At 42.3% G+C, this 26,712-nt stretch overlaps 2 protein-coding genes across 7 annotated transcripts in view; both read left to right on the top strand.

Annotated features, from left to right (window-relative positions):
• The window catches only part of PLEKHM3 (pleckstrin homology domain containing M3), a 1,279,556-nt gene that overhangs the window by 1,100,183 nt on the left and 152,661 nt on the right, over positions 1-26,712 (top strand). The gene's annotated exons all lie outside the window — the stretch shown is intronic.
• MDH1B (malate dehydrogenase 1B) lies at positions 85-25,788 on the top strand. Of its 6 annotated transcripts, XM_082690020.1 has the most exons (11): positions 85-191; positions 4,449-4,561; positions 7,268-7,402; positions 7,947-8,089; positions 10,053-10,549; positions 13,748-13,889; positions 15,245-15,408; positions 18,388-18,527; positions 18,833-18,884; positions 24,595-24,663; positions 25,471-25,788. In XM_082690020.1, exons 1-11 carry the CDS (start codon positions 170-172, stop codon positions 25,509-25,511), a joined length of 1,518 nt encoding a protein of 505 aa, XP_082546146.1. In that variant the 5' UTR covers positions 85-169; the 3' UTR covers positions 25,512-25,788. The 6 variants fall into 6 exon arrangements, with proteins under 6 accessions (XP_082546146.1, XP_082546147.1, XP_082546148.1 ...); XM_082690021.1 differs by lacking the exon at positions 18,388-18,527; XM_082690022.1 differs by lacking the exon at positions 4,449-4,561 and having other exon boundaries at positions 7,970-8,089.

A 26,712-nucleotide genomic window follows, 5' to 3' on the forward strand; every position in this document is an offset into this window, starting at 1 on the left:
GGGAAAAGCATGAAGCTTTTAAAGTCAATGTATGATCGTGTGCCCCAACACCTAGCCTCTCTGGCAGGGTCCCAGACCCTGCGCTCAGCTTCAGAGTGCGCCTGCGCCACGCCGTGGTTGCCAGGAAACCGCCGAGCCGCGGTTGTTGCCGGTGGGTCGTGGATTTAAAATGGCCAAATTCGTGCTTGCGGGTGAGTGGTCCCCACGTCCGCCCGTGGTTCGCTCAAAACATCGACAACTACTCACCCCCTGTGGTCTCTGGGCAGTGATCTTCTTAACTGCCTTTTGTTTTGCAACTCCAACCTCTATATGGGCCACCCCAGGCTTCTTATGCATTTATTTAAAGATGCTTATTGGGCAGGGTCCTGTGCAAAGCACTCCCGGGCACTGGGGACACAGTGAGGGGAATATATACCCGGGCCCTCGAGGAACTTTCAGTCTCACGGAGTACAGAAACATGTAAACAAGTAATTTTGATTTACTGTAATTAACGAAATGAGGCTGATGTGCACAGGGCTCTGGGAGGTGTTTCAGGAGCTGATTTTTGAAGGTTTGGGATGGGGAGACCATTCCAGAGAAAGGCACAGAGGCTGTAAGTCTCATAGCCTAATGGAGGAACTAGATATGGAGGAAGTGACTGGATCTAGGGCCAGAAGCAGGCAGATCCTTGCACTTAAAGTGCACTAAACAAAAGTGTTTCAACTGAAAGCAATGACGAGTCTTAAAAATTCCTTAAGCAAGAGTATATCTTTATTGGGTTTGCATTTTAGAAAGCCCATCTTTGTCAGCAAATGGAGGAAAAGGATGGAAAATGTCACTGGCATCCCAAAAACCACTAAAGGGTTTTAGTAAAAACAACAGGCTATTGTACCTGCCTCCGTTCCTTCTCAGCAAGTTTCCTGAAAGAGTAGACTGCTTTAGTATCTTCAGGTCCTTCTTCCACTGAATCTGGCTTCTACTTCTGCCTCCTGTCAGAAATGACCTTCACCAGAGCCACCAATGGCTTTTACAGAAGTTCTCCGGTCCTTACTGGAACTTTCTGATGTATTAACGCAATTGACATCTCCCTTCTGCCTAGAAATCTATTTCCTTTGCATCTTTATTCATTCAGAAGAACATTTTTGAGCCCTGACTGACTATATGTTGGGAAGGCAGCGATACAGACACATACAAAGAATGTTGTGTGTGGGCCAGTGGCAGAGGTTTCTATAGGAGCAGTAGCAGGGGCCTTTAGTCAGGCAAAGCCTTCCCAGAGGGAATGGTTTTTTAAGAGTAGATCTTCAAGCAGAGTGACCTACTGGAAAGGAGGTAGGGAAGAAGAGAGTGATTAACGAATACGTTGCAGGAACTGGGGTTGAAATGAGAGAAGCTAGAAAATGGAAATAGATTTAGTAGGATTGTAGCAAAGGGTACAAGAAAGAGTATCATAGGCTGAAGCCAGAATTAGATATAGATTCTTATGAGCCATGTTCAGTGTTCCAGACTTTATCCAAAGTACGTAGAAGGCTTTTTTGGAAGGAGAGGACATAATCAAATTTGCATTTTATTTGAATGTTGTTCTCTATGGAAAAACAAAGATCAGATGCCAAGACCCCAGTTAGTTGCAATAGTCCAGAAAGGAGATAGTGGTGGCCTGGCCTAGGATGGTAGGCAATGAAAATGGAAGGAATTGAGTGGACTGGAGAGATATTAGGGAGGCTGAATTCATAGAACTAAATGTCTGATTGGCTGGAGGAAGGCAAGGGAAAAGAAAGAATTAAAATTATTTCCAATCAGTGGTTTGGGAAAATGGGCTGATGAGTCATTAAAAAAAAAAAAAAAGTGGAAAAGTAGGCTTAATACTCTGGATATCCCTAATTCTCTTAAATAACTGAACATAAAGAACATAAGAGAAGAAACAAATTTAGTGGGGGAGCTGTGGCAAAATCTACCCTAGATATGCTGAGGGCCTATGAGACATTCAGAGGGAGATGGAAAAATACAGGGAGGTATAAACATCTAAATAAGGCGAGAGCTCAAAACTGGGTGTGCAGATTGCCACTTGAACCCAGGAAATGGAGGTCAGCCAGGAAGAAGGCAGAGAGTATGCAGATTCTTTGAGGAATGCTAACCTTTTAGTAGATCGATAAAGGAACAAGAACCTACAAAGTATAGTGAGAATGAGCAGAAAAGTAGGATGAAAACCTGAAGAATGAACCCAACGTAGTGGGTGTGTCAGAAAGGTGGAAGAAGGCAAATGCCAACAAGCAAACGTCTGCAAGAAAAGGATCAAAATGGATCCATTGGATGGAGTGACGTGGAGGTCCTCACTGTGGCGAAAGCCAGGTTGCAGGGGGATGGGAGGTAAATGAACATTGAGAACTGGGTATGGCGAGTGTAGAGAAATTTCTCGAGAAGTTTTAATACAAGAAGACAGGTGGAACACAATAGCTAGAGAGGGACACACACTTTTTGTTTCTTAAGACAGGAGAAATATAAATGTCACTTGACTGTATTCAATAGGATGGCAAAGGACCATTAAGAATAGGGATAAGATAGGGGCACCTGGGTGGCTCAGTGGGTTAAGCTTCTGCCTTCGGCTCAGGTCATGATCTCAGGTACTGGGATCGAGCCCCTCATGGGGCTCACTGCTCAGCAGGGAGCCTGCTTCCCCCCTCTCTCTCTCTGCCTGCCTCTCTGCCTACTTGTGATCTCTAGATCTGTCAAACAAACAAATAAATAAATCTTTTAAAAAAAAAAAGGAATAGGGATAAGATGGTAAAAGAGTTGTTAACCAATTAAGCAGAGTTGGCGGCAGTTCTGAGGGAGGAAGAGGGTGGGGTTTAGTGCCTACGTGGTGAGGTTAGAGCTGAACAGGAGGTAGAAGCTGCCTTCTAAGAATAGGAGAAGGAAGGAGAGGATGAGTCCAGATGCAGAAAGCCTTGAAGGTAGGATAGCAGGAGGTTAGGGGATTCCCCAAATGATGACATTTTGTATGACTTGGTTTTGTTTTTAGATCACTCTTTTTTTTCAAGATTTTTATTTATTTATTATGTTAGAGGGAGGAAGAGAGCACATGCCAGGAGAACAGCGGGCAGGGGAGAAGCAGGCTCCCCACTTAGCAAGGAGCCCAATGCGGGACTTGATCCCAGAACCCTGGTGTCATGACCTAAGCCGAAGGCAGACACTTAAACCACTGAGCCACCCAGGCGTCCCTGATTTGGTTTTGGTTTTATAAAGCAGAAAGCAAGTTTATCTCTTCTGACAGTGTGGGAAAATGGAGAGAAGGAGGAGGTTTGCAAGAAGGGGGCCACGTTTGGAATGGAAATTGTGGAGAACAGAAGAGAGGGCTGATAAGGAAAACAGAAGGTTCTCCAGGCAGAGTTGAAGGCCAGTTGAGGCTGGTGACCATGAATTCATAATAGCACCTCTCTGCTGGCTTCTACCATGTTTCTCCAGGGGTGCCGAGACACAGAAAGGGCAGGTAACTGTGTTCATCCAGGGTGAGAGGCTTTTACCAAGCTGATTTGCCAGAAACATAGTGGGGCAAGATAATTTAAAACATGAGCCAGAGTGTGGTTTGAATTCATGAACCATGGATTTGAACTAAACAGGGAGGCCAACAGACAGGGAGTGGTTGAGAGGACTGATGATTTAGAAGTCGCTATGAAGTGGAAGAACTCATGACTGGGAGTAACTGGGGAAGACTGTTGCAAATGGGTTCTGCCCCCCCGACTCCCATCAGATATCCAATCCATCTGCTCTGGTGGCTTTATCTTCCTGCGTGTTGATGGCTGCAAAATATGTCTCTGAGGCCCTTGCATGGGTCCTGTACTTCAGACTGATAGGTATAGCTACCTGCTGAGCATATCCACTTAGATAGACTGCACACACCTCCAGCTGCACTTGTCTGTAATTAAATGTCTTACCTGTGACTTCTGTCCAGTAAGTGCAGGATCATCTACCCAAGCCAGAAATACCAGAAATTAGGAATTATCCCAGACTTTTTTCTCTCCCTCAGCTTCTCTTCCCTGGCCCCGCTGTACCACTCCCCACAACACATATCAAATCTACATGTGATTTAACCACCACTCCTCCCCTCACCCCTTGCCTTTTAGTGGCTACTAATGAGTAGGTCATTATTCGTAGTTCATGCTTAGTTAGTAGCATGGCAGCCCTTTAGAGAATGTGAAGTCTAGCATACTACTGGAGGAGAGTAAATATCCAGTAGCCTTTTCTTCTTTCCACATTTTATTACTTAAGATTTTGACCTCCTATGAGATAATTTTATTTTTACTACTGTTATAAAAACCAGAAGTTTATATATGGTGGCAGTTTATACTATAATTCTATGTTATAAAATGTATCATAACTGTATGATTAGTTCTATAATTATTTGACAAATACTTATAACTACATGATGGTTTCTGTGTGATATAAGGAAATGTTGCAAATTTGAATTCTTTTAGGTAGAGCAGATTGCCCATATTATGCTAAAGCAGAACTCCTAGCAGACTACTTACAAAAGAATCTTCCTGATTTTCGGGTACATAAAATTACACAGCATCCTCAGGTTTGGGAGGTAAGAAGCCTTTGTTGTTTGTTAAACTCACACACTCTACAAAAATGTGTTTTGATTTAATGAAATATTAGCCAGTGTATCAGATGGACCTCCAATAATGGATATCATGTTCTACTGATATTTTAACACTAATAAAATTAATTCCTACTTAGTAGTTTCAGAACATTATGTGTTTTTTTTTCCATCACACCTAGTAAAACAAATGAGGCCCTAACCAATCAGTAGAATAAATTTAGCTGTTTTTTTCTCCCAAGAATCCAGGTAACCTATATTAATAGGTTAATATAATTAAATAATTATGTTAATAGGTTAACATTTCATTCTCCATTTGATTTCTTACATGAAACACTTGCTTATTTGAAATGCCCTTCTTTGGGACTGTGTTTCCCCACAAACAGACAGAGATTTTGGGGAAGGAGTTTCCTTTACGGGGGGGTGGGGTACCCTTGGGAACAATGCCGTGGGAAGGAATGAGGACAGCAGAGCTGTACAGTGGGAGAGGTTGAACCACTGTGGTGCTGTGGCAGAGGGCTCCGCCAGCCCGGACCTCTGAAGCTGGGGTGGCCCTTCAGAGATACCTCAAATCAGACAAGGGAGCAGAGCTTTTGTACTGACTCAACTAACAGTCCTTGGATGCAGGCTGCTTCTGGGCAGGGGACTTAACACTAGGCCAGGGAAGCTCTCTGAGGTCATTTCCTGGAAAGAGACTCAGCACTGAGCCATCGTGTGACCCAGGGAATGAGTGTCTCAGTCATAAAGGGGGAATCTGAATGACATATGACAGGATCTGCTATAGCTCACCAGTTGTTGTGTCTTTTGGATCTGCATGCTCCATATAAGTTCACATCATCTGGGAACAGCTCTTCTGGGTTTCTGGTTGGTGTCTTTCCCTGGGGACACTTGACAAGAGGATAGTCAGTGAAAGGAACGAACCATAGTCTCTACTGCATATCATTTTAGGGCTGTAACTGACACTCATCACTGTTCTTATCTATGATCCAGTGTCAATCCCCCTCCCCCTCTTCTGGTCTAGGTATAGGTACCCCTGTATCTTCAGGGGTCTGAGTCCTAGTTTCCCAGGCTGTGATTGGATGTGACTGCAGCAAGTGTACACTTGCTGTCAAAATTGAGCAAGGTAGTACTAAGGATGCCCCAGTGGCTCACCTAGATGCCTGCCCCCATGTCCCTGATCAGCAGGGCCAAGTACTCCTTCCAAGATGGTAACTCCCTTTCCTTGACTGTTGTCTCTTGGTGTAGGAGCTCAAAGTGACCAAACGGTAGCCATAGCTTAACGTTTAATGGAAGGAACTCTTCCTGATAGAAATACCCTTGCACCTCTGGAATTTAAAATCTCCAGATCCATAGAAGCTAGAGTTAAGTGGGTTTGGGGAAGCACAAATTCCCCAAGTGGGTCACTGGGAGTAAACAGGATCACTCTTAATTCCATCCCTCAGTTCCTGGATTCATGCGTTTCACCTCGTGGAGAAAGCACTATACTGAATCGAGGTGTATATTGCATCCCGAAAGACAGTGCTTTATCCTTATAAGGCAGCAACCTCTGAGCACCTTCAGTGGACAGTCCTATCCCTCTCTCAGGCCACAGGGTGATGTAAAATATGATAGGGCCAGTGCATCCCATGGTTACATGCCCAATCCCACACGTGCTTTACTCCAAAGTGGTTCAAAGTGATGTTATACAGAATCCCATGTTGCTAGGTTGAACATTTTATAAGCTCTTGGGCAGGGTGCTAGTCAAACCCTATAAACATAAAAAGTAGGTCTTTGCCCAGAATCTATGTTGATTCCAGTCAAGATGAATCACTGCCCTTTCTAGGATGGAAGGGCTGAAATGCAATCAGCTTGCCACTAAGAGGCTGGTTAGTGTCTTTGAAGGGTAGTGCCATTATCAGGGAGTCAGTGTTGGTCTCTGTTGCCAGCACATTGGACACTTAACCGCAACAGTGGCTCGATCAGCTTTGGTGAGTGGTGGCTTGTTCTCTAGGGCTGTGGTATAACCTCTGTCTCTTTTGTGAGCCCATTGTGCCTTAGCAAAGAGATTTTATCTGCTGGATTTTCCCGTGTTTTTTCACAATAGATGTCCTCTGGTGGGCACTGGCCCAGCCTCTTTTATTTCAGCCTCCTTGATTCCGCTGGGGAGTCCATGTTGAGCATGTTCCTCAATAGCTCTGGCCTAGGATAGACAGCAGTCCTTTTAATGTCCTTTTGACCACATTCATTTTGATGAATGTGGTCATTCTTCAGGCTCTTCTGGAGAACGTAATGGACTAGTAGGTTTCTAGTCTTCCGTAGTAGCATATCCACTCCAGCATGCCTATTTTTCTTAGCTTTCTGATTCCTTCTCGCACTGTCTTCTGTGGTGGTCTGGCATTTCTGTTTCACTTAACATGAACCATCACTTTGTCCAACCACTTGCATTCCCGGTCTCCTCAGCAAAGAAAGCAACTTTAAGTACCTTTACTTGGTCAACAAATTTGAAGAAGTATTTCGTATTTGATTAATTAGTTATTTCATTCACCACTCATTTCTCTATTTACATTTTATAGTATAAAGATATCTAAATTTTATTATGTATATTCAGTGGTGGTGGGGGGGGGGGACAAGGTAGTTTGTGTCTGAATTTGCAGTATGGAACCGAATTCTGAGACAGATTCAATGGATGACTTCTCTTGGAATATCATTCAATAGGAGTGGTTAAAAGATCTGTGTGAAAAGAATAAGTGGAATCACAAAAAGTCCCCCATCATTTGGAGAGAGCTGTTGGATCGTGGAGGAAAGGGGTTGCTTTTGGGAGGATATAATGAATTCCTGGAATATGCCCAGGTATATGGATTAATTTTGTTTGTCTGCTCAAAACATTACCATCCTCTCATGTCTTCTTCAAATGTCTTGCTTTCCAAAGTATTCTCTCTGTTCTCTTTATTCTTTTTTTTTTCATATTTTTAATTAACATATAATGTATTATTTGCTTCAGGGGTACAGGTCTGTGAATCATCCCTCTTACACCCTTCACAGCACTCACCATAGCACATAACCTCCCCAATGCCCATAACCCCGCCACCCTATCCTTCTCCCCACCCCCCAGCAACCCTCAGTTTGTTTCCCGACATTAAGAGTCTCTCAAGGTTTGTCTCCCTCCCTGGCCCCATATTGTTTCATTGTTTCCCTCCCTATCCCTCAGGACCCTCCCACCCCACCTCTCAAAGTCCTCATATCAGAGAGATCATATGATAATTGTCTTTCTCTGGCTGATTTGTTTTGCTTAGCATAGTACCCTCTAGTGCTCTCTCTATTCTGTTCTGGCTTTCAACAAGAACTTTCCATCATAATCATTGTCAGTCTTGACATTTTCTTTCCTAATATTTAGCTTTACTATGGTGTCACCTCTAGCATGACCACTGAGCTGATGAAGTTAATTGCCCAAGAGAACCTGGAGACACATCAGGAGAAAGAACTGGAGGAAGAAACCAAGAAAGACCTCATCCAGCCTTTGCAGGTTTGGATCACCAGGTGGGACAGTCGAACTCCAGGACTCATGAGATTGGGTGTTATTTAGAAAGGACAATAATAAGGGATTCAATCCATGGTGGAAGAACATCTGAATCTCAAGTTTGAGATCCAGATGTATAGACAGGTACATGTATAGATATGTGAGTATCTACATGTATATCCCCCAATATAGCTGCATATTTAAGTTTTAGATTATAGGTATGTGTATATACACACACGTATGAAATCTAGGAGCAACCGTATAGCAAAGATCCTTCCGTTGATAACCCTGTCCTTAGCTCTGTCCCCTCATTCTGTGTCTCGTGCTATCCGCTGCTGGCCTTCTTGCTTTTCGCCGTGCCCCCCTCCCTCCCATTCCCTTGCTCTCTTTCTCCTCGCCCCACTCTGGTCGCACTGCCTGCTGCCCTCCCACTCTTTCCCACTTGCTAGGGCTATCCTCCTGTTGAGTGCCGGCCTCAGTAACCAGTGTGTGGCGGGACCAGCCCATGGTTCTTACTACGTTTGCAAAACCCCCTTAGCAATAACCATCAGGAAACATGGGGAAAGGGGGTTTGTTACCTATACATCCTGGAAATGACATAGCATCCCTGAAGCCACACAGTGAAGTCACTGGTGGGGAGAGACAGACAGACAGACAGAGAGAACATGTGAGTCCACATGGGCCTGGGGCTTTGCTTTTATTGGGATTGAGAGTGGGGGACTTAGGTTTGGTGGGCTCACTGTATATTGCTGAATTTAAAACTTAGGAGTGGAAACTTACAGCTTGGAAAGAGAAAAAACAGGTGGTCCAGCTGGCTGGTTATTGACATCGGAAATCTCTAAGACAATGGAGCCTCAGAGTGGGAGGACCCCTAGCGCCATAGTGGTGTGGCTGGCAGTGCATTTATTACACATAGACATCTTTGAAGCGGATACCTCCTCAGCAATCAAAACTTATAAAAAACAGAAAGCAAACCTGTCAGGGTTTATTACTACACCTCAGTTTTGCTCCTTCTTCCTTTTTCTTATCTCTTGCTTCTCACCGCATTCAGTCTTGGGCACACCTCCTTCTGTCTCTGCACTCCCTCTCTCTCTTTCTCTCGGTGTCCTTTGCTGTCCTTTTGCTCTCTCTCTCCCTCCCCAGCCCTCACTGTGTCTCTCACACACTGCCCTTCTTTCTTACTACACCTGCATGTATCCTAACATAATGCTTCTTTGGGAAATTATTTGTTATGAAATAGTTCAATACAGAAAAGAATTAGGAATGATGTACCTCATTGTACAACATGAACCTCACACCCAGATTTAATAAATATTACATCTCCTTTAGATATTTTTAAATGATTAAAATGGTACAGATACAGATGACACCTTCATTGAACCCTTCCCTAAACCCACTGTGAAATTCAAAAATGCCCGGATGCATTTCCAAACTCCCATGAGGCTGATTACACCTGTCGATTGGTAGCCAAGCTATAGAGTACCCAGATACTTGCTGAGTTGTGGGTACAGATACATGATACCTAGCCTAGGCTGATCCTAGGCTTCTTTACAAGGATTTAGAAAAGACAGTCCTCTCCCAAAAAAATGTCATGACTTTATAGATGAAAGTATAAAGTAGGAAAGAGCTATGGTTAAATAAAACTTGTTATTTCCTTGACTTTTTATAAGAAAATGTAAATACGTAATTAAAGTACTATAAAACCATTCTTTTAAATGTTGCTTTCTCCATATTCTATTATATTTGAAGTCTTTTTAAGCAAGTACATTTCTTATTTGGGGATTGTTTTCAGATGGCCAGAGCAAGGGATTAGTAGCAAGCACTTTTTTGCTCAACTTTTGCTTTCTTGCCTTAAAAAGTCTATGTCTATTTAAGATAGTAAACCACCCTATTAATGGACCTGCAGAAATATCTATTAAGAATAAAGGCTTAGCAGGAACAAAAGATTTAACTGTTCATAATCCGGCTTTGCATTTTTATTAGTGCATCTGGTCGTGTCTGCTACAACCTAATTCCCATCTTGACAAGTGGCGAAGTATTTGGAATGCACACGGAAATCAGCCTGAATCTACTTGGCAATAAGCAGGCAGAAGAAGATCTCCACATTATCATGACAGAGACGCGGGACCTGGTGGCCCCCTTGCTCCGGAGCATCTCCATCTGCACCCAAGTGGAGGACGCCTTCCGCCAGGCCCACGTGATCATCATCCTGGATGAGAACACTGACGGGGAGGTGTACAGTCTAGAGGACTGCATCCGAAGCCGGCTTCCTCCGTGTAGGCTCTATGGATACCTGATCGAGAAAAATGCTCACGATTCCGTCAGAGTTATTGTGGGAGGAAAAACATTTGTGAATCTTAAAACATTTCTGCTTATGAGATACGCCCCAAATGTGGCCCACAACATCATCGCCGTGGCGCTGGGTGTGGAAGGCCAAGCTAGAGCTGCACTGGCCAGAAAACTAAGAACAACCCCCTCGTGTGAGTGATCTTCTGTTTCTGATTCTATTTTTTTTTAAGATTATATTTATTTATTTGACAGACAGAATACAAGTAGGCAGAGAGAGCAGGCTCCCTGCTGAGCAGAAAGCCCGATGCGGGGCTCGATCCCAGTACCCTGGGATTATGACCTCAGCCGAAGACAGAGGCTTTAATCCACTGAGCCACCTAGGTGCCCCCTGTTTCTATTTTTCAACAATGTGATTTCAAATCTGCTAGGAACATGCCCCTTAGGATTATTCTAGACATTCTAGATATTTGGAATAGAAAGTATGAAGCAGATACAAAGAACTCCCTACTGTGTGATTTGCCTGCAGTGCGAACATTTTTTTCTTACAGTTTTTCCTGATAGGCTGACTTTGTCCATCATTTAAAAAATTAAACCAATGTTTACTATAATAAGATTTCCATTTTTCATGTTATAATTTGAAACCTAATATTTCAATTTTTCATAACAATAATCAACTAAGGTAATCCATGTTTTAAAAAAATCTTTTTAAAAAATCATCAGGGATGTGTTTAAGTGGCCTCACCCCACTCCCCACCCATGTAACAACTCAAGGTTATTAAACTTGTTCGCGGGGTCCAGCTATCTGATCAGCCTCTGGCCCCAATTAGTCTTGGAAATGGTAGACATCATAACCTCATGAGGATGAGACTAGATCAGAAAATGGATTATTGTATTTAAAAGGGGAGTGCTGTATTGGAAAACATTTATCATCTTCAACAAAGATGTTAGGTGTCGGTGCCTTGAGATGGAGCAGGTGCAAAAAAGCCCATTGAGAACACAGGGAGGTACAAGGCATTCCCTCCAGACAATGGGGAGACAATGAAATGTAAGCCTGGCATGCTCTAATTCAGGGCTATAAAGGGCTTCGGGGAGCCCCTAACACATTATAGCAAGAACTGTTTCACCCATTGCTTTACAGTGAGGCCCAAGAACCATCTCTGCTGGTATTCTCGCATACAGATCTTCAGTGCCTCACCCCCAGGACCAGTGATTACCCTAGCCAAATTACTATAAAATTTTTCAGTAGGAAAAAAAGAAACATTTTCTAATCATTTTATCTCTGTGCCAACCTTACATACAGGTATGTAGACACTGCTTTATCACAAAAGATTTCTGATATGACTGATATGACATCAAAGTGCCAAGAAGAGGCAGTGTTACAAAATTTAAAACAAGGTGGGGACTTTCAACCAGAAAGCTGCTCTCATATGGGCCTGGTGGTGCCATAAATTGTATGCTCTCCTGTACCCAAAGCCAATAAGCATATGAGAAGCAGAAGAAAGAGAAATGGAAAAATGTTGGGTAAAGGAAAGAGAGGCTTTGGAGGGACAGCAGTCAATGGGAATGGTCTGCAGAGCACAGCCAACAACGCCAGTGGAGCCAGGGGAACTAACACCAATGATGTCTCCTTGACGTCAAGGAGAGTCATTCAGGGAAGAGCCCAGATCCCAAGAAGGTAACAGATCTTTCCAGGATATCCCTTGAGTTTTGTTCACATATAACCCTGTTATGTGTGACATCAGACCATGTGCACTGGGTTGGTTGAAACTCTGTTGCGAGTGACAGCAAGTCCTCTCAAAGAGGTTAGTCAGAGAGAGAGCTTTTCTTCAGGCATAGGTGGATGCTGAGGCTCCACTGACGACAGCAGGACTGACTTGTGCTCTCTCTTGATCTATTACTCTGTTCTACTTTCCTCAGCACTGGTTTGATTCTCAGTCAGGCTCTCTGTATGAAGTGGCAAATTGGCCACTGGTGTTTCCAGACTCATGCATTCATGGCTGAGCTTGAGCTTACCCCTGGAGAAAGAGGGCTTGCTCTCTCGAGTGCACAAAAGTAGCAAAATAATATCTCATTGGCCAGGCTTGGGCCATTTGCCCATCTCCAAATCAATCGTCATGGCCAGGAGTCTGGAATCTGGGACTCATGCCTATTGATAGACCTGAGGGGTAAGGACAGCCCCACCCCAAGCCATATGGACTGAAATTGAGAAAGGGTAGTTATTTAAAGGAAAACCGGGATGCTGTTAAAGAAAAGCAGTAGGAAGCAATGTTAGGAGGAAAAACAGCAGATGTCCACTATGATTTTCTCTAGCAGAGCTATATAGAGCCTGAAATCTGACAAGAAAAATTCTTTTCCCTACTGCCTGCTTTTGAACACAACCGTGTGCGAATGTGATACTTGGAGCTGCTGCAGCTGTTTTAGGACCATGAGGGGCAGGCCAAGAGAATAGCATCTTTGAGCTGTTGAGCAACCACCAGTGTTACTGCCTATCTCAACTTGTTATTGTCTGAGAAAAGTGAACTCCTAGATAAGCCAAGTCAGAAAAGATATTTCATTACTTGAAACCACACAGCAATCTTACCTCATGCATAGCAGTAGAGAATTTAATCTCCACCATAGGAAGTGGTTAGACTTTGGATAGTTTTTAAGCAAATAAATAAATTAACAAACCAATAAAATGACTTATTATCACTGCAGTTACACCATTCCTAGAAGATCCACAGCTTTAGAATCATAGAGATTTTAATCCCTATTTCTTTCTAACCCCTATTCTCTTATTTTCCTTCACAGTACATATCACTTTGTACAGTAGTTGCTTTCTTACCTGCTTCCCTCCACCCCCAGAATGCTGCAAGGAGTTGGGGTGATGTGTTTCCTTCTAAACCTTCTACTCAAAATGCCTCACACACAGAATCTAATTCAATTACTTATTGATTAGAATGTTCCTGGGGTCCTCTCGTTATAACGCCTTCCTTCTGCAAGGAAATGAAACCCATCCAGGTCTTAAGTGATTTGACCAAATTTCTATTCCAGGCTAGAATCAAGAACTCTTCGTCAGAAACAAAGCAGATAAAAAGTTCTAAACACTCTAAGCAGAGGGTTTACATTAGGACCACACCAGTAGTATAATTTTCAGTAGCAATGTCTTCCAGGGAGCATTTCAGTATTTCTTGAACTCACTTATATGGTCTACACATGACCATGATTAGGAATTGCCAATCCCTGATGATCCAAGAAATCATCCATGTCATTTGTACATTCGGGGAAAGCATAAACGTAGATCATTTTACAGCAAAAAGATCAACCCTAAAACAAAAAATAGAGTACAGGTCATTTTTTTCTATGCATGCACATTATTATTTTAATTTTAAATTTCTTTTTCTTCACAGGCATCAAAAATGTGATAGTTTGGGGTAATATTAGTGGAAACAACTACATCGATCTGAGAAAAGCCAGGATTTACAGATATGAGAGTGCTATTTGGGGACCTCCTAACTATTCACGCCCTGTTTTGAGCTTGATTTTTGATAGGTAAGGTATATTTTTATGTGAGGTATACTGACAATGCTGGAGACATATAGAATGGTTGTTATAATTCTTTAAATCATCTTAGAAGTCTTTGTACAACAATGATGTGACACTGGCATTGTTCATAATCACCTTTGTTTATGTGCTCTATTGAAGATACAGAAAATTCCACAGAATCACAACTGGCCAATCCCCACATCTAATTTATTTGATTTTACTATTATGAATTTTTATATTTCAGAGTATCCCTAAAGTAGCTCACATAGTCCTTTAAATTTATCTCTAAAGCAAGCATATGCAAAATGAGTCTTATTTAACACAGAGAGAGAGAGACGTGTATCCAAATTGAAATTGGTGGAAACATTTTCGAGAATAAGGAATTAAGACAGTGAGCGGGCCCTGGCCATGCTGGACATTCTGCTCCAGGAGAGGCAGGACCGAGGACCGGGGAAAGAGCACGATCTCTAGAACCAAGCCGCTTGGGTTGGGATTCTCAAGCAGCTACTTCTTAGCTGTGTGACTTTAGAGATGTTATGTAACCTCTCTGTGCCTCAGGTTTTTCATCTGCAAAATGGAAATGGTCTCATAGTCTGGGTCTTACAGGGTCGTTAAGGAGATGAAATGGCTTGGTACAGCCCCAAGGCCCCTCCCCCGACCGCAGTCAGCACCATCTTTATGACAGGGCAGGGGAGGAGAGAAGGGAAGGAGCAGCTCTGAAGCCTCTTTCTAAGCTTTGCAGCCCCTTTCCAGCTGTAACACTTCCTGTCCATTACCCCTTCCTCAGGCCAGGGATACTTTTTCCATGCTCAGAAATGGTGTGCCGCCAAGCCCACCCCCCTGGTACCTGTTTCCTTTGGGTAAAGGCAGCGTCTCCTGGAGCTGTAGGCGCTGGCTCAGGAGGAACAGCCCTTTATCAGCTGGACAACTCCCTGAATTTGAACTTGAGATGATAACAACGACTTGGTTATTTCCCCAGTTCTCACTGTGCATAATTCAATGTGTTAGGATATCATTTTCTTTAAGATAAAGGATACCACTGGTTCCAAGATAACATCTGCATAAAATAAATTCTTTGTAACGGGAGTAACTGTTCTTGGAGTCTGACTACTTTTTCTGTGTTCCGATATTTCATTTGTTTTTCACTTGACACTTCAGGATTCCTTTCTGTGATATTTCATTACTTTTCGATTGACCTTTTATAGGATTGAAGAATGTTGAAGAAGGAAGGTGCACAGGACGTCATATTTCTCCTTTATGGAGATGATTTCTTCTACTGAGATCCATTGACCCAAGGAGCATTGCTTCATTCCCATTCCTCCCTCCCTCGTAAATTCATTTCTTTCTTTCTTTCTTTACAGTGAGTGGGTAAACAGACAATACGTAGAAACTCTTAAAAAGCTGACAGCCACAGGAAAACAATTTGGAGCCATCTTAGCTGCGCACAGTATAGCTACTACATTGAAATACTGGTACCATGGCTCGCCGCCTGGGGAGATCGTGTCTTTAGGAGTACTAAGTGAAGGTAAATCTGGGTTGGTTGGTTTGTTTTTATCTGGTATTACTTTCAGACCTCCGTGTATACCTGTGCTCCTGCCTCTGTGTCCCCACCTTCTGCCTTACCTGGTCTGTAAGCTGTTGGATTTCCACAGTTTCATATTCATGTACGTATTCATTCATTCACTCACTCATCCATTCAGAAATTCTGTGATATTTTGTGTGAGTGCACAGGGAACAGGCACAGCGCTGCTGCCTTCAGAAGACCTAGAGCAGAGGGAAGAAGAGCCAGCTACGAAAACCCAAGTTACACTGAGCTGTTCTCACTGTATCCCAGCTGAGGAAGGGAAAGCAAGGTCGATTTTAGGGAGACAGCAGGAAGAATCAGGACGGACTTCAATAAAGTGGTGACCCGCCAGGAAGCCTTCAGTCTGAGTAGTGTTGACCTGACAGACTAGTGTGGGAAGAGCATCCCGCAGGGGCCACAGTGGCTAAGGTGTGCGGTCAGGATATAAAGGGCACATCAGGATGCAGACCTTAGGGCACCAGTGGGAGCATGGAAAGCTTGCTCTCCAGCTGCAAATACTGTATATATATTTTTTTAATTTAATTTCTTTTCAGTGTAACAGAATTCATTGTTTATGCACCACACCCAGTGCTCTATGTGCACATGCAGTATGTGCTTTCCATAATACCCACCACCAGGCTCCCCAACCTCCCACTCCCCACCCCTTCAAAACCCTCAGATTGTTTTTCAGAGTCCATAGTCTCTCATGGTTCACCTCCCCTTCCAATTTCCCTCAACTCCCTTCTCCTCTCCATCTCCCCATGTCCTCCATGTTATTTCTTTTGCTCCACAAATAAGTGAAACCATATGATAATTGACTCTCCCTGCTTGACTTATTTCACTCAGCATAATCTCTTCCATCCCATCCATGTTGCTACAAAAGTTGGGTATTTATCCTTTCTGACGGAGGCATAATACTCCATAGTGTATATGGACCACATCTTCCTTATCCATTTGTCCGTTGAAGGGCATCTTGGTTCTTTCCACAGTTTGGCGACCGTGGCCATTGCTGCTATAAACACTGGGGTACAGATGGCCCTTTTTGTCACTACATCTGTATCTTTGGGGTAAATACCCAGTAGTGCAATTGCAGGGCCATAGGGTAGCTCTATTTTTAACTTCTTAAGGAATCTCCACACTGTTCTCCAAAGTGGCTGGACCAACTTGCATTCCCACCAACAGTGTAAGAGGGTTCCCCTTTCTCCACATCCTCTCCAACACACGTTGTTTCCTGTCTTGCTAATTTTGGTCATTCTAACTGGTGTAAGGTGATATCTCAATGTGGTTTTAATTTGAATCTCCCTGATGGCTAGTGATGATGAACATGTTTTCATGTGTCTGATAGCCATTTGCATGTCTTCATTGAAGATGTATTTTTACAGCCTCCCTGCTTTCATCTGCTAAAAACTATTTCAGGGGACTTTAACCGTTTTTGAAGTGCAGGAATGTGAGAAGAGATGATGTTCTGGGTTCTGGGCTCCATCTAAAACATCTCTTCCATTGTGTTTACTTTCTCCCTGTGTAAACTCATTCAACGCTGAAGCTTCCCGCCTCAGCCTCTCTTCACACTGCCACCTGAACATCATGTGGTCACCTCAGACAGACATATATCAAACCAAACTCATTATCTTTCCTCTCCATTCAATCCGCCTCTTGTGTTCCTTATGTTATTAGTGGAACCACCATCCTGCCTTTTATTCCAGGGCTAACCGTGCAGATCAAGGAAATCTCTCCAAATCCTCCAAGTCAGAAGTCATCTATCTCTCCTCTGTACATGAACAGCATTTTGTTCCTCTGTCAGGAAGCACATTCCAGCCCCCTTATTGGTGGTGTGGTTCATTGTGTAAGTCCCTCCATTAGAGTGCATACACCCTGGGGGCAGGGCTCTGGCTGGGTCTTCCTTCACAGTTAGATGCTCAGCAAATCTTGTTTCAGTTGCAGCAAGGTATATGGGCATGCTTTTAATGAATAAGGTGAATCAAATCAGTATGTTACCTTTTTAGTGTAATAGGCATTTAAAACCTTATCTTTATTTGCTAACAGTTTAATTAATCTCTGTAGTAGTTTACCAATAAACAATGCAGTATTGGAGGCGAAGAGCAGGTAATCCCTGGCTCCCTGAAACCGTGTAGTTATACTCTCTATGTTGTCCACCCATAAGGTTGGTTCTTTATAGAGAAAAAAGAGAGTGAGCAGAGAACCACAGAAGCCCTTTAAGGAAAGGCCTTTTAGGTCCTGGTTTGTTCATTATCTTCACATTTTTGTTCTACGGACAGCATTTTAGATGACTAAAATGGCAAGAATAATTTTCTTGTTTGATTGAGGCACAAAAGGCAGTGGGGGGGCAACTGCATCTGAACGCTGCTTAGTTAGTAGTAAGTATTGTCCATCTTTTTATTTGGAACACATCCAAACTGGGCCCTGGAAGCTGCTGGGCAATCCTCAGCTTCCCCAACCCCTTCTCCCTCCCACCCCAGCCTCACACTGTAGCTATGGCACCACCACAGCGGGCTAGAAGAGCGCAGGGCCAGCTGGACAAATGTCTTGGGGTCTTAGGCTACTGAGGGGGAAAGGGAAGGCCCTAGGGAGCAGACAAAAGGAGTCCAGAGGAAATGGAGGAGAAAGACTGCATGAGCCCCCGAGGTAGAGGCAGGGGGTCTGAACCAAATGAGGGGGAACAGAAGGGGTAACGAGAGGGAACTGTAGTTCTTCTTTCAGAGGGTAACGAAGGAGAGAGTTGTCCGAACTGGGAGAGATGCTCAGGCAATATTTCTAGGTTAAATGTTTGAATCCTCCTGGGAAAGGAATTCTCCAAAATTTAGTTCACCATTACCAGGAAAAATCATGTACGATCTCTGTCCTTTTCTACAATGTTTTACATGATGGGTTTACTGTTCTGAGCGCTTCTGTTTTGCCTTGCTTTCTATTTGCTTACTACAGGCCAGTTTGGTATTCCTGAAGGGGTCGTCTTTTCTATGCCTGTAAAATTTGAGAATGGAACTTGGGTAGTTCTTACAGATCTCGAAGATATTGAAATCAGTGAACCAATAATGACCAGAATGACAAGTGATCTCATTCAGGTAATGTCCAAATAGATACAAGAGTGATGACTTTGATAATGACCATAAACTGATTCCTCTGGGCTAAGGCATACACTGAATTTCTGTAGGTTCAATTTATATCCTCTTCCTAAAAACAATCAGGAGGCAATAGGAGCTTGAAGAAATCAACAGAAGACCCTACTCATTACATTACATAATGTGTGGCATGTTAAAAATATTTGTTGGTTACTTAAAAATCAAGACTCAGAATATTTTTCTATTGAAGATGGATTAAGTTAGCAATTGTGGTCATTTACTTCTCTGATTCTAAAATTTTTCAACAGGAGAAACTTGTTGCACTTGGAGATTTGATCAGTTTTCAGCCCTATCAATCAGGTAACCTTTTCAATGTGATATTTTATTGAGCTGCTACTAAAAGACTATTAAAATATTTGTTGGGGCACTTGGGTGGCTCAGTTGATTAGCACCTGCCTTTGGCTCATGTCATGATCCCAGGTACTGGGATTCACGTCAAGCTTCCTCTGACAGGGAGACTGCTTCTCCCTCTCCCTCTCGCCCCACCCTGATGCTGTGCTCCCTCTCACTCTTAAGATCTTGTCTCCCTCAAATAAGTAAATAAAATATTTTAAATATTTTCAAAAATTAAAAAAATTGTTAAAACTGAATTGCTATTGAATATTGATAATTATAATCCACGTTTTATCACTTTTAAACGAAATTTCTGACAAAATAAACTGCCAAGGTCAATGTGTCCTTCAAAATAAAACATCTCATAAGAATGCTGAAGAAATCCCTTCTTAAAAACACAATGACCTTATAAATGTATGTGTAACGTATGTATTCATGTCCCAGACCTGCTGTAACAAATGACGACCAGCTGGGTAGCTTCAACAATAGAAACTTAATCTCTAGCGAACAGGTGAGATTAGCAGACCTAAATCCAAGTGTTGGCCGGGACATGGTCTCTCAGATGGCTCTAGGGAAGCACCCTTCCCTGCCTCTTCTGCTGGTAGTGTTTGGTGTCCTGGGCTATGGCTGCATCACGCCAGTCTCTGCCTCTGTCTTCATGTGCTGGTCTTCTCTCTGTGGGTGTCTTGTTTCTTCTCCTTAAAAGGACACCAGTCATCGCAATCCAGTACAACCCCATCATAACTTGGTTAAATCTACTAAAACCCCATTTTCAAATAAGGTCAAATTCATAGGTATCAAGGATTGGGATTCCCAACACATCTTTCTGGGAACACAATGCAACCCATAACATTCCATTTACTTTTAGTTCACTTAAAAAATACATTTTAATAAGCTTATTTTTCTCACTGGCACCTTCTTTAATCCTAAACTCATAAGGAAGTTCTATCATCTTTCTTTAATCTCTAAATATTGAAAATATTTAACAAGTATGTTACAGATTCCACTCAATCAAAATAGTTGCTGCCTCTCAGAATGAATTAACTGGTAAAAAGAACCTGGTAGGAGACAGCAGACTGACCTTGGTCAGGACCAGAGAGGGTTTAAGTGAGGTCAAATATGGCAGTGTGGAAAGGACAGAGAGACCAGACCTAGAGGAAAAGATGTTTAAGGCAGAGGATGGGCTTTGGGAATTCAGATCTTGTTCTGCCTAGTGGTCAACTCACTGGGAATGGGCCAAAGGAAATAAAGGCCAAAGCAGCATGGAATCCAAGGGCACAGACACAGAAGTCTGAAGAGCAGTTGGTTTTCACTGGAACTCTTTTATCTCCAGAGTTTAGAAGCCCTCTGTGCGGCTTCCTGCTTTTGCAGAGGAGAGCTGCAAATTCCTTTTCTGAGAATGGGCTCTAAAGCAGTCAGTCTAAATTTGACTCCTTTGACTGGTAGTTAATCCTAAATTTTCCATAATCTTGCATTATAGAGGGTCTGATGAAAAAGAATAACCTGATTTTATGCCATTTTCATTAACAAAGTTCAAGTTATAGATACCTAAATAGCTAGCTAGCTAGATAGATAGATCGATCAATCTTGATTCTGTCATCTTCAGACCTTGCCCAAAGCACTGTTCCAGAGATTCCAAGATCAGAGCATTGAAAATAATCAGAATTTTGCACAGTTTGGAGATCTCTACTTATTAGCATATCAATGAGATGATTCATGCATGAGGTTTGTTTAATCTTTTTGCTTAATTTAATACTTAATTTCTTGACTTTAAGAGACTGACTTAGCCAAAAGCTATGAAAAGACCACCTTACCTACCTCATACAATGACCAGGAAAATCAAAGAGTCTCAGATGGTAGGTATATCAATTGAAAAAAAAAATGTGCTTTATAATCCAAAGCTTAACACTAAATTTCGAAGAAAGGAATTTGACCATCTATTAGCCGTAAGGTAGGAATTAAGTCTTTTGTAACTCTCATCCTATATTAAACAACCAGGTCATATTTAAAATCTATTAAAATCTTGGAGGAAGGGGCGCCTGGGTGGCTCAGTGGGTTAAAGCCTCTGCCTTCGGCTCAGGTCATGATCCCAGGGTCCTGGGATCGAGCCCCGCATCGGGCTTTCTGCTCAGCAGGGAGCCTGCTTCCTCTTCTCTCTCTCTCTGCCTCCCTCTGCCTACTTGTGATCTCTCTCTGTCAAATAAATAAATAAAATCTTAAAAAAAAAATCTTGGAGGAAATTACCAGATATTCATTGAGTACTTTCTGTATGCTGATCACTGTGAGAGACACTGGGGACAAAATGACAGAGTTATAGCCCCAAGACATGTCTGGAGAAAGGAGCCCTGAGAATACAAAGAAGTAAATGCCAGGATATACAATGAATTAAAAATTTCAATAAAACAAAGCAAGACAGATCAAAAGGAAAGAGAATATATAATAAATAATACAGAAATGCATAAGGAAAAGAGAGTTGTAATATACGAAGGAGAAGACTTAGTCATATCTTCAGATCTAGTTGGGACTTAAGATGGCTAAAAGTAATCAAATGATCATTGATTTATCCAGAAACTAGTGGTTCTGGGTCACCTGGGTGGCTCAATGGGTTAAGCCTCTTCCTTCAGCTCAGGTCATGATCTCAGGTTCCTGGGATCAAGCCCCGCATCAGGCTCTCTACTCAGCAGGGAGCCTGCTTCCCCCTCTCTCTCTGCCTACTTGTGATCTTCCTTTCTGTCAAATAAATAAATAAAATCTTAAAAAAAAAAAAAAGAAGAAGAAACTACTGGTTCTTACACAGAAGGTGAAAATATTCTAGAGATCTATTGTACAACAATGTATACATACATATACAGTACAATGTATTGTGCTGTACACTGAAAAAACATGTTTAAAAGGTAGATTTCATGTTACATGTTTTAGCACAATGGAAAGAAAGAAAGAAACAGCATTAGGTCCTAGGGACATGAATGGAAATCAAACATTGTTCTTGCTCTCAAGGTGCTCACCATCTAGCATAGGAAACAGCAAAGCCAATCAAAAACTACCCTGTTTAGGGGTGCCTGGGTGGCTCAGTTGGTTAAGCATCTGCCTATGGCTCAGGTCATGATCCCAAGGTCCTGGATCAAGCCCACATCAGGAGCCCTGCTTAGCAGGGAGTCTGCTTCTCGCTCTACCCCCTTTACCCCCCCTTCTCCCCCGCTCATGCTGGCTCGCTCACTCTCTCTTTCAAATAAATAAGTAAATTTTTATTTTTCCCTTAAAGGGACGCCTGGTTGGCTCAGTCAGTTAAGTGTCTGCCTTCAGCTTAGGTCATGATCCCAGGGAGCTGGGGTGGAGCTCCGCATAGGACTTCTTGCTCAGTAGGAAGCCTGCTTCTTCCTCTGTCTGCCCCTCTCTCTCTCTCTCTGTCTCTCATTCTCTCTGACAAATAAATAAATAAAATCTTTAAAAACAAACAGGGGCGCCTGGGTGGCTCAGTGGTTAAAGCCTCTGCCTTAGGCTCAGGTCCTGATCTCAGAGTCCTAGGATGGAGCCTCACGTTGGGTTCTCTGCTCGGTGGGGAGCCTGCTTCCCTTCCTCTATCTCTGCCTGCCTCTCTGCCTACATGTGATCTCTGTCTGTCAAATAAATAAATAAAATCTTTAAAAACAAACAAACAAACAAAAACCCTACCCTGTTGAGAAAGAAGTAGTATGTAGAGAGAGGTCCAGGTATAACTGAACCACATTGGGGCTCTCCTGACAGGGACAACAAGGTTAGGAAAGGCTTTCAAGTACAAGGGACATGGGAGCTGAGTCTGGAAGGATGAGTAGGAATTACTGACGTCATAGTGGAAAAGAAACCCGCAGGTGGAGTAAGAGAAGCTGTGAAATGTGCCCCACCAGGAGGAGACACATGGGCAGAGGAGGCATTTCAGGCGACCAGAGGTGTGAACTTGAGGCAATCTAAAGCTGTATTGAGAAGACAATAAATGGAGTCGCTCGGATAGAACAGAGGATCCTGAAAGGATGAGTAGGACTGGAAGAGGCATGGGGAGGTCATCCAGTTTGGTTGCTTGAGAGCTCAGCAAAATGGCTGGTAGGTGGTGAGACAAGCATGAAATGGATGCCGTCAGGCTTAGAGAACTAATCTTGCTTTCTCGTTGGCCCCCTAGAGGATGATGGAGTCGCCCAAATCACTGCCTGGAGGACTGTGTTGAGCTCAGTCCCAGACAGAATAGGTATTTAAAGAGGTCCAGTCAGACAGTATCTCTAGGTATCTGGGTGGCCGCACTGTTGTTCCAGTTGGCCCAGCTGGTATTGAGCAATACTCAAGGAAACAACTGAGGGCTCCAAGGCCCTGGTAAGAGAACTGAGAAAAAACGGTCAGATCTGTCATGACCAAGGTGACGGGCATCTTTCCAGCATGGTTGAAAAAGAGCCAAGTAGAGTATGTATTCCAAAGTTCAGGCATCAGAATGATCCATGTTGTTAGTTAAAACGTTAGATTCTTAGACCCTCTACTAAGACATAATCTTACACAGACAAATGAACATTAGTGGTAATAAAGTAGAGAAAATGGGGCTGATTTCAGGTTGTTTGAGAGGCTGCATGTTGAATGAGCATTAGACTCAAATATCACTTGATAGTGCTTTCCACACTGGGCTCAGTGGGTCATAAAAAAATGCTGTGGGTGGGGCAGCTGACGGCTCAGTTGAGCATCTCACTTTTGATCTCAGCTCAGGCCTTGATCTCAGGGTTGTGAATTCAAGACCCATGCTGGGCTCTATGCTACTTATGGAACCTATTAAAACAAAAGAAAAAAAATTGTAGGTGATGAAATCAGTTTAACAACTGGCATTTTTTCCTTGAACTGGAATAAAAGTGATAAGAAAAGAGTAAGTGAGAAGACCAGATTTTTTTTTCCCCAATGCACTAGCATACAATAGAAAACCAAAGATGAGTAGAAAAAAACAAGAAAAGGGTAAGTTCTATTTCATGTAACTTCTTCTGTTTTATTGTAAGCACACAAGTGCACATACTGGACTATAATGTAAAATGCATGTTTTAAAAGATCTTTTTATTCACTTGAGAGAGGGAGAGAACAGAGGGAGAACGAAAAGGAGAAGGAGACTCCCCACTGAGCAGGGAGCACAATGTGGGTCTCAATCCCAGGACCCTGGGATCACGACCTGAGCTAAAGGCAGATGCTTAATCAACTAAGCCACCCAGGTGCCCCTATAAAATGCACTTTTTACTGTGAGTTATGGTCAATAAAGTTTGAAAAATACTGACCTAGAACATTTCATCGTTGTTAGTTATATTCTAAATCCAGTATGTTTTAGCTTATTTTGATTTCAGAATATAAAGATAGAATGTGTTCTGATCTAATGAAAGGTGACGAAAAAGATCCTGGTTATGTCAGACACTAAGTCAATCGAATCACAAACCATCTCGGTAGTGCTAATGGTCATGACTCATGTTGTTCAGTCTTAGAGAATAATGTTGTCGTCAAATGAACATAGTCCAGTTCTCACAACTCCATATACAAGTGATCGGGCATCTTGCAGCTCCCCAAGAACAAGACATTCAGAAGAACTTGGCGTGGAAGGAACAGGATAGGAGAAAATGACACTAACTTCAAAAATCAATGTACTTTAGATCCTAAAATCTCTGTTCTGCCCTTTCTCTATTTCCAGCAGTGAATCTTTTAGATCGGACTCCTCAACCCACTTCTGAAAAGCCTTTTGGTCAAGAAGCCATAAATGGTAGGTGAGGAAACAAAACATTAACTAGTCTTTTCTTATTCTATTAATAGAACTGGGTAGAAGAGATCAAATGGCCCCCAGATATAATCAAACCCTCCCCCCACCCACATCCCCAGCTTTGCTTGCTGACATTTTTGGAACCTCCCTTTCTACATTTATAACCAGGGCTATGTCAATGGCAACTGAATCCTTCAGAATGAATAAGTAAGGAAATGGAAACATATATCTGCAACTCTAGATTTTCAAAGTCTATAACTTAGTTGTCATGGTATATTTTGAAAATCAGGCTGATACAGACTTCTTTGGGATTGACCATTCAGGATATTCACTCATGGCTCCAACACTCTTATTTGAATATCCAATAAAATGAACAAATCCATGGTACCTTCCATTCTGAAAATGTATAGAATGATGGGCTTTGGAGTGGGGTTAACTTTGGGGAATTAGAATTGGTACATAGACAAGAAGCAGGGCAAAGAGCAGAAATGGAAATATGTAGCTACAAGATTCAGAATGGAAACAAAGGAACCAAACAACACTTCATGTAGAAATAGATTAAGGTCAGGAGAGAGGCCAGAATTAAGATTTGCTTTATGTAAAAGATCTGATAGTCTTGTGGTTTGATGTCCCTCATAGACACACACTCCCTCACACACACACACTCCCTCAGCTGAATGAGATTGAATGCAGGAAACCAGGAAATAGGAGAAAGAGGAGAGAAAATGTAAATCTAGTTTAAAAAAAAAAAACACAGGTTACTAATGGATTTTTAAATAGTTACACCTTTTCATTCTTCTCCTTTTACAGATTCTGAAGACAAAAGTGTGGAAGAGCAACAAATAAATTAGACCAGCCATAAAGATATTTGGTGTTGTAGTACATATGGAAAGACCCATGAATGCCTGTATTTAGGGAAGAATAGTTTAAAAGATTGGCTTCCACCTTAGATAATGTTATGCTAGACAATAATAGTGAGAGTGCACACACAAAAAAGTGAGTTCAATCATTTTGGGTTACCTGAATCCACTCACAGTTTTGCTTATTGTCCTATTTTCTCATATAGTTTGGTGTCAATTGTCTTTTTTTTTTTTTAAACTACATTAAAAACAATGGTCAGTCAATGCATCCTTGCCTGTACATGCTTCTAAGAGAGCCTCCTTCCCCCCAGAGGCCATGCCTAAGGCAGGGACAAGAACAGCCATCTTTGCTCAGCTGTTCTCACCCCCTTGGTTTCAACTGATTGGGCTAGAATGAACACACCTTACTCGAGGGGAACCATTCAGATTTAGATTTAGATTTCTCTCATGGTGTCAAACAACTGGCACTGAGAAAAATGGCTGAGTAAGTTGGTATCTGGATCATGGTAAAGGCAGTGACTTAGAAAGAGCCACACAGTTCTGCTGTGAGGTCTTCAGAGCTGGTCAGATTCACCAGTTTCATAAAGTCTGGCTGTGTATTCTTTCTTCTAGGATTTACTTGGGATAATTATCTTTATAATAAATCATGCTTTTACTTTAGCTCAGATGGAATAGATTTCTGTTTCTTGACACCAGATGTGGCCTGAATAAATGGATTTTTCAAAGGAAAGCATAATATTTTTACCATATAATTATATAGTTTAAGTAAAAATTATAGTGTTTATTAAAGTAGTAGTAGTCAAACCAATATGTTCATATATTTTCAAGCTAATAGAATGTTTTACAAATGCCAATTAGGAACTTTTGAGAGCCCAGGAGTTGCTTTAAAAACTGCTGATCTCTGTGCTTTCTCTGTAGTTTAAATAGCTTTCACAGTACAAATTACTTTCTGAAAATTCAGGAAATTTTCAGATGCTCCTTCCTTGCTTCTGCACCATTATGGTTCAAAACTGTGACTAACTTGCTTGTTTCCAAAGTCAGGACCCCATTTGATGTTATTGTAAAGAAAACTTAGTATCTGTCAGTGTTAAGGACTTTGGGTAAGGTTTTGTGACCTGATCCTACCATTTCCCCTGCCTCTGCTTGTGGTATCCTCAAGGGAGTATGGCCACAGAGAGCACTAATTGGATGG

The sequence above is a fragment of the Mustela nivalis genome (genome assembly GCF_964662115.1).
Source record: "Mustela nivalis genome assembly, chromosome: 11".
NCBI classification, from domain to species: Eukaryota; Metazoa; Chordata; class Mammalia; order Carnivora; family Mustelidae; genus Mustela; species Mustela nivalis.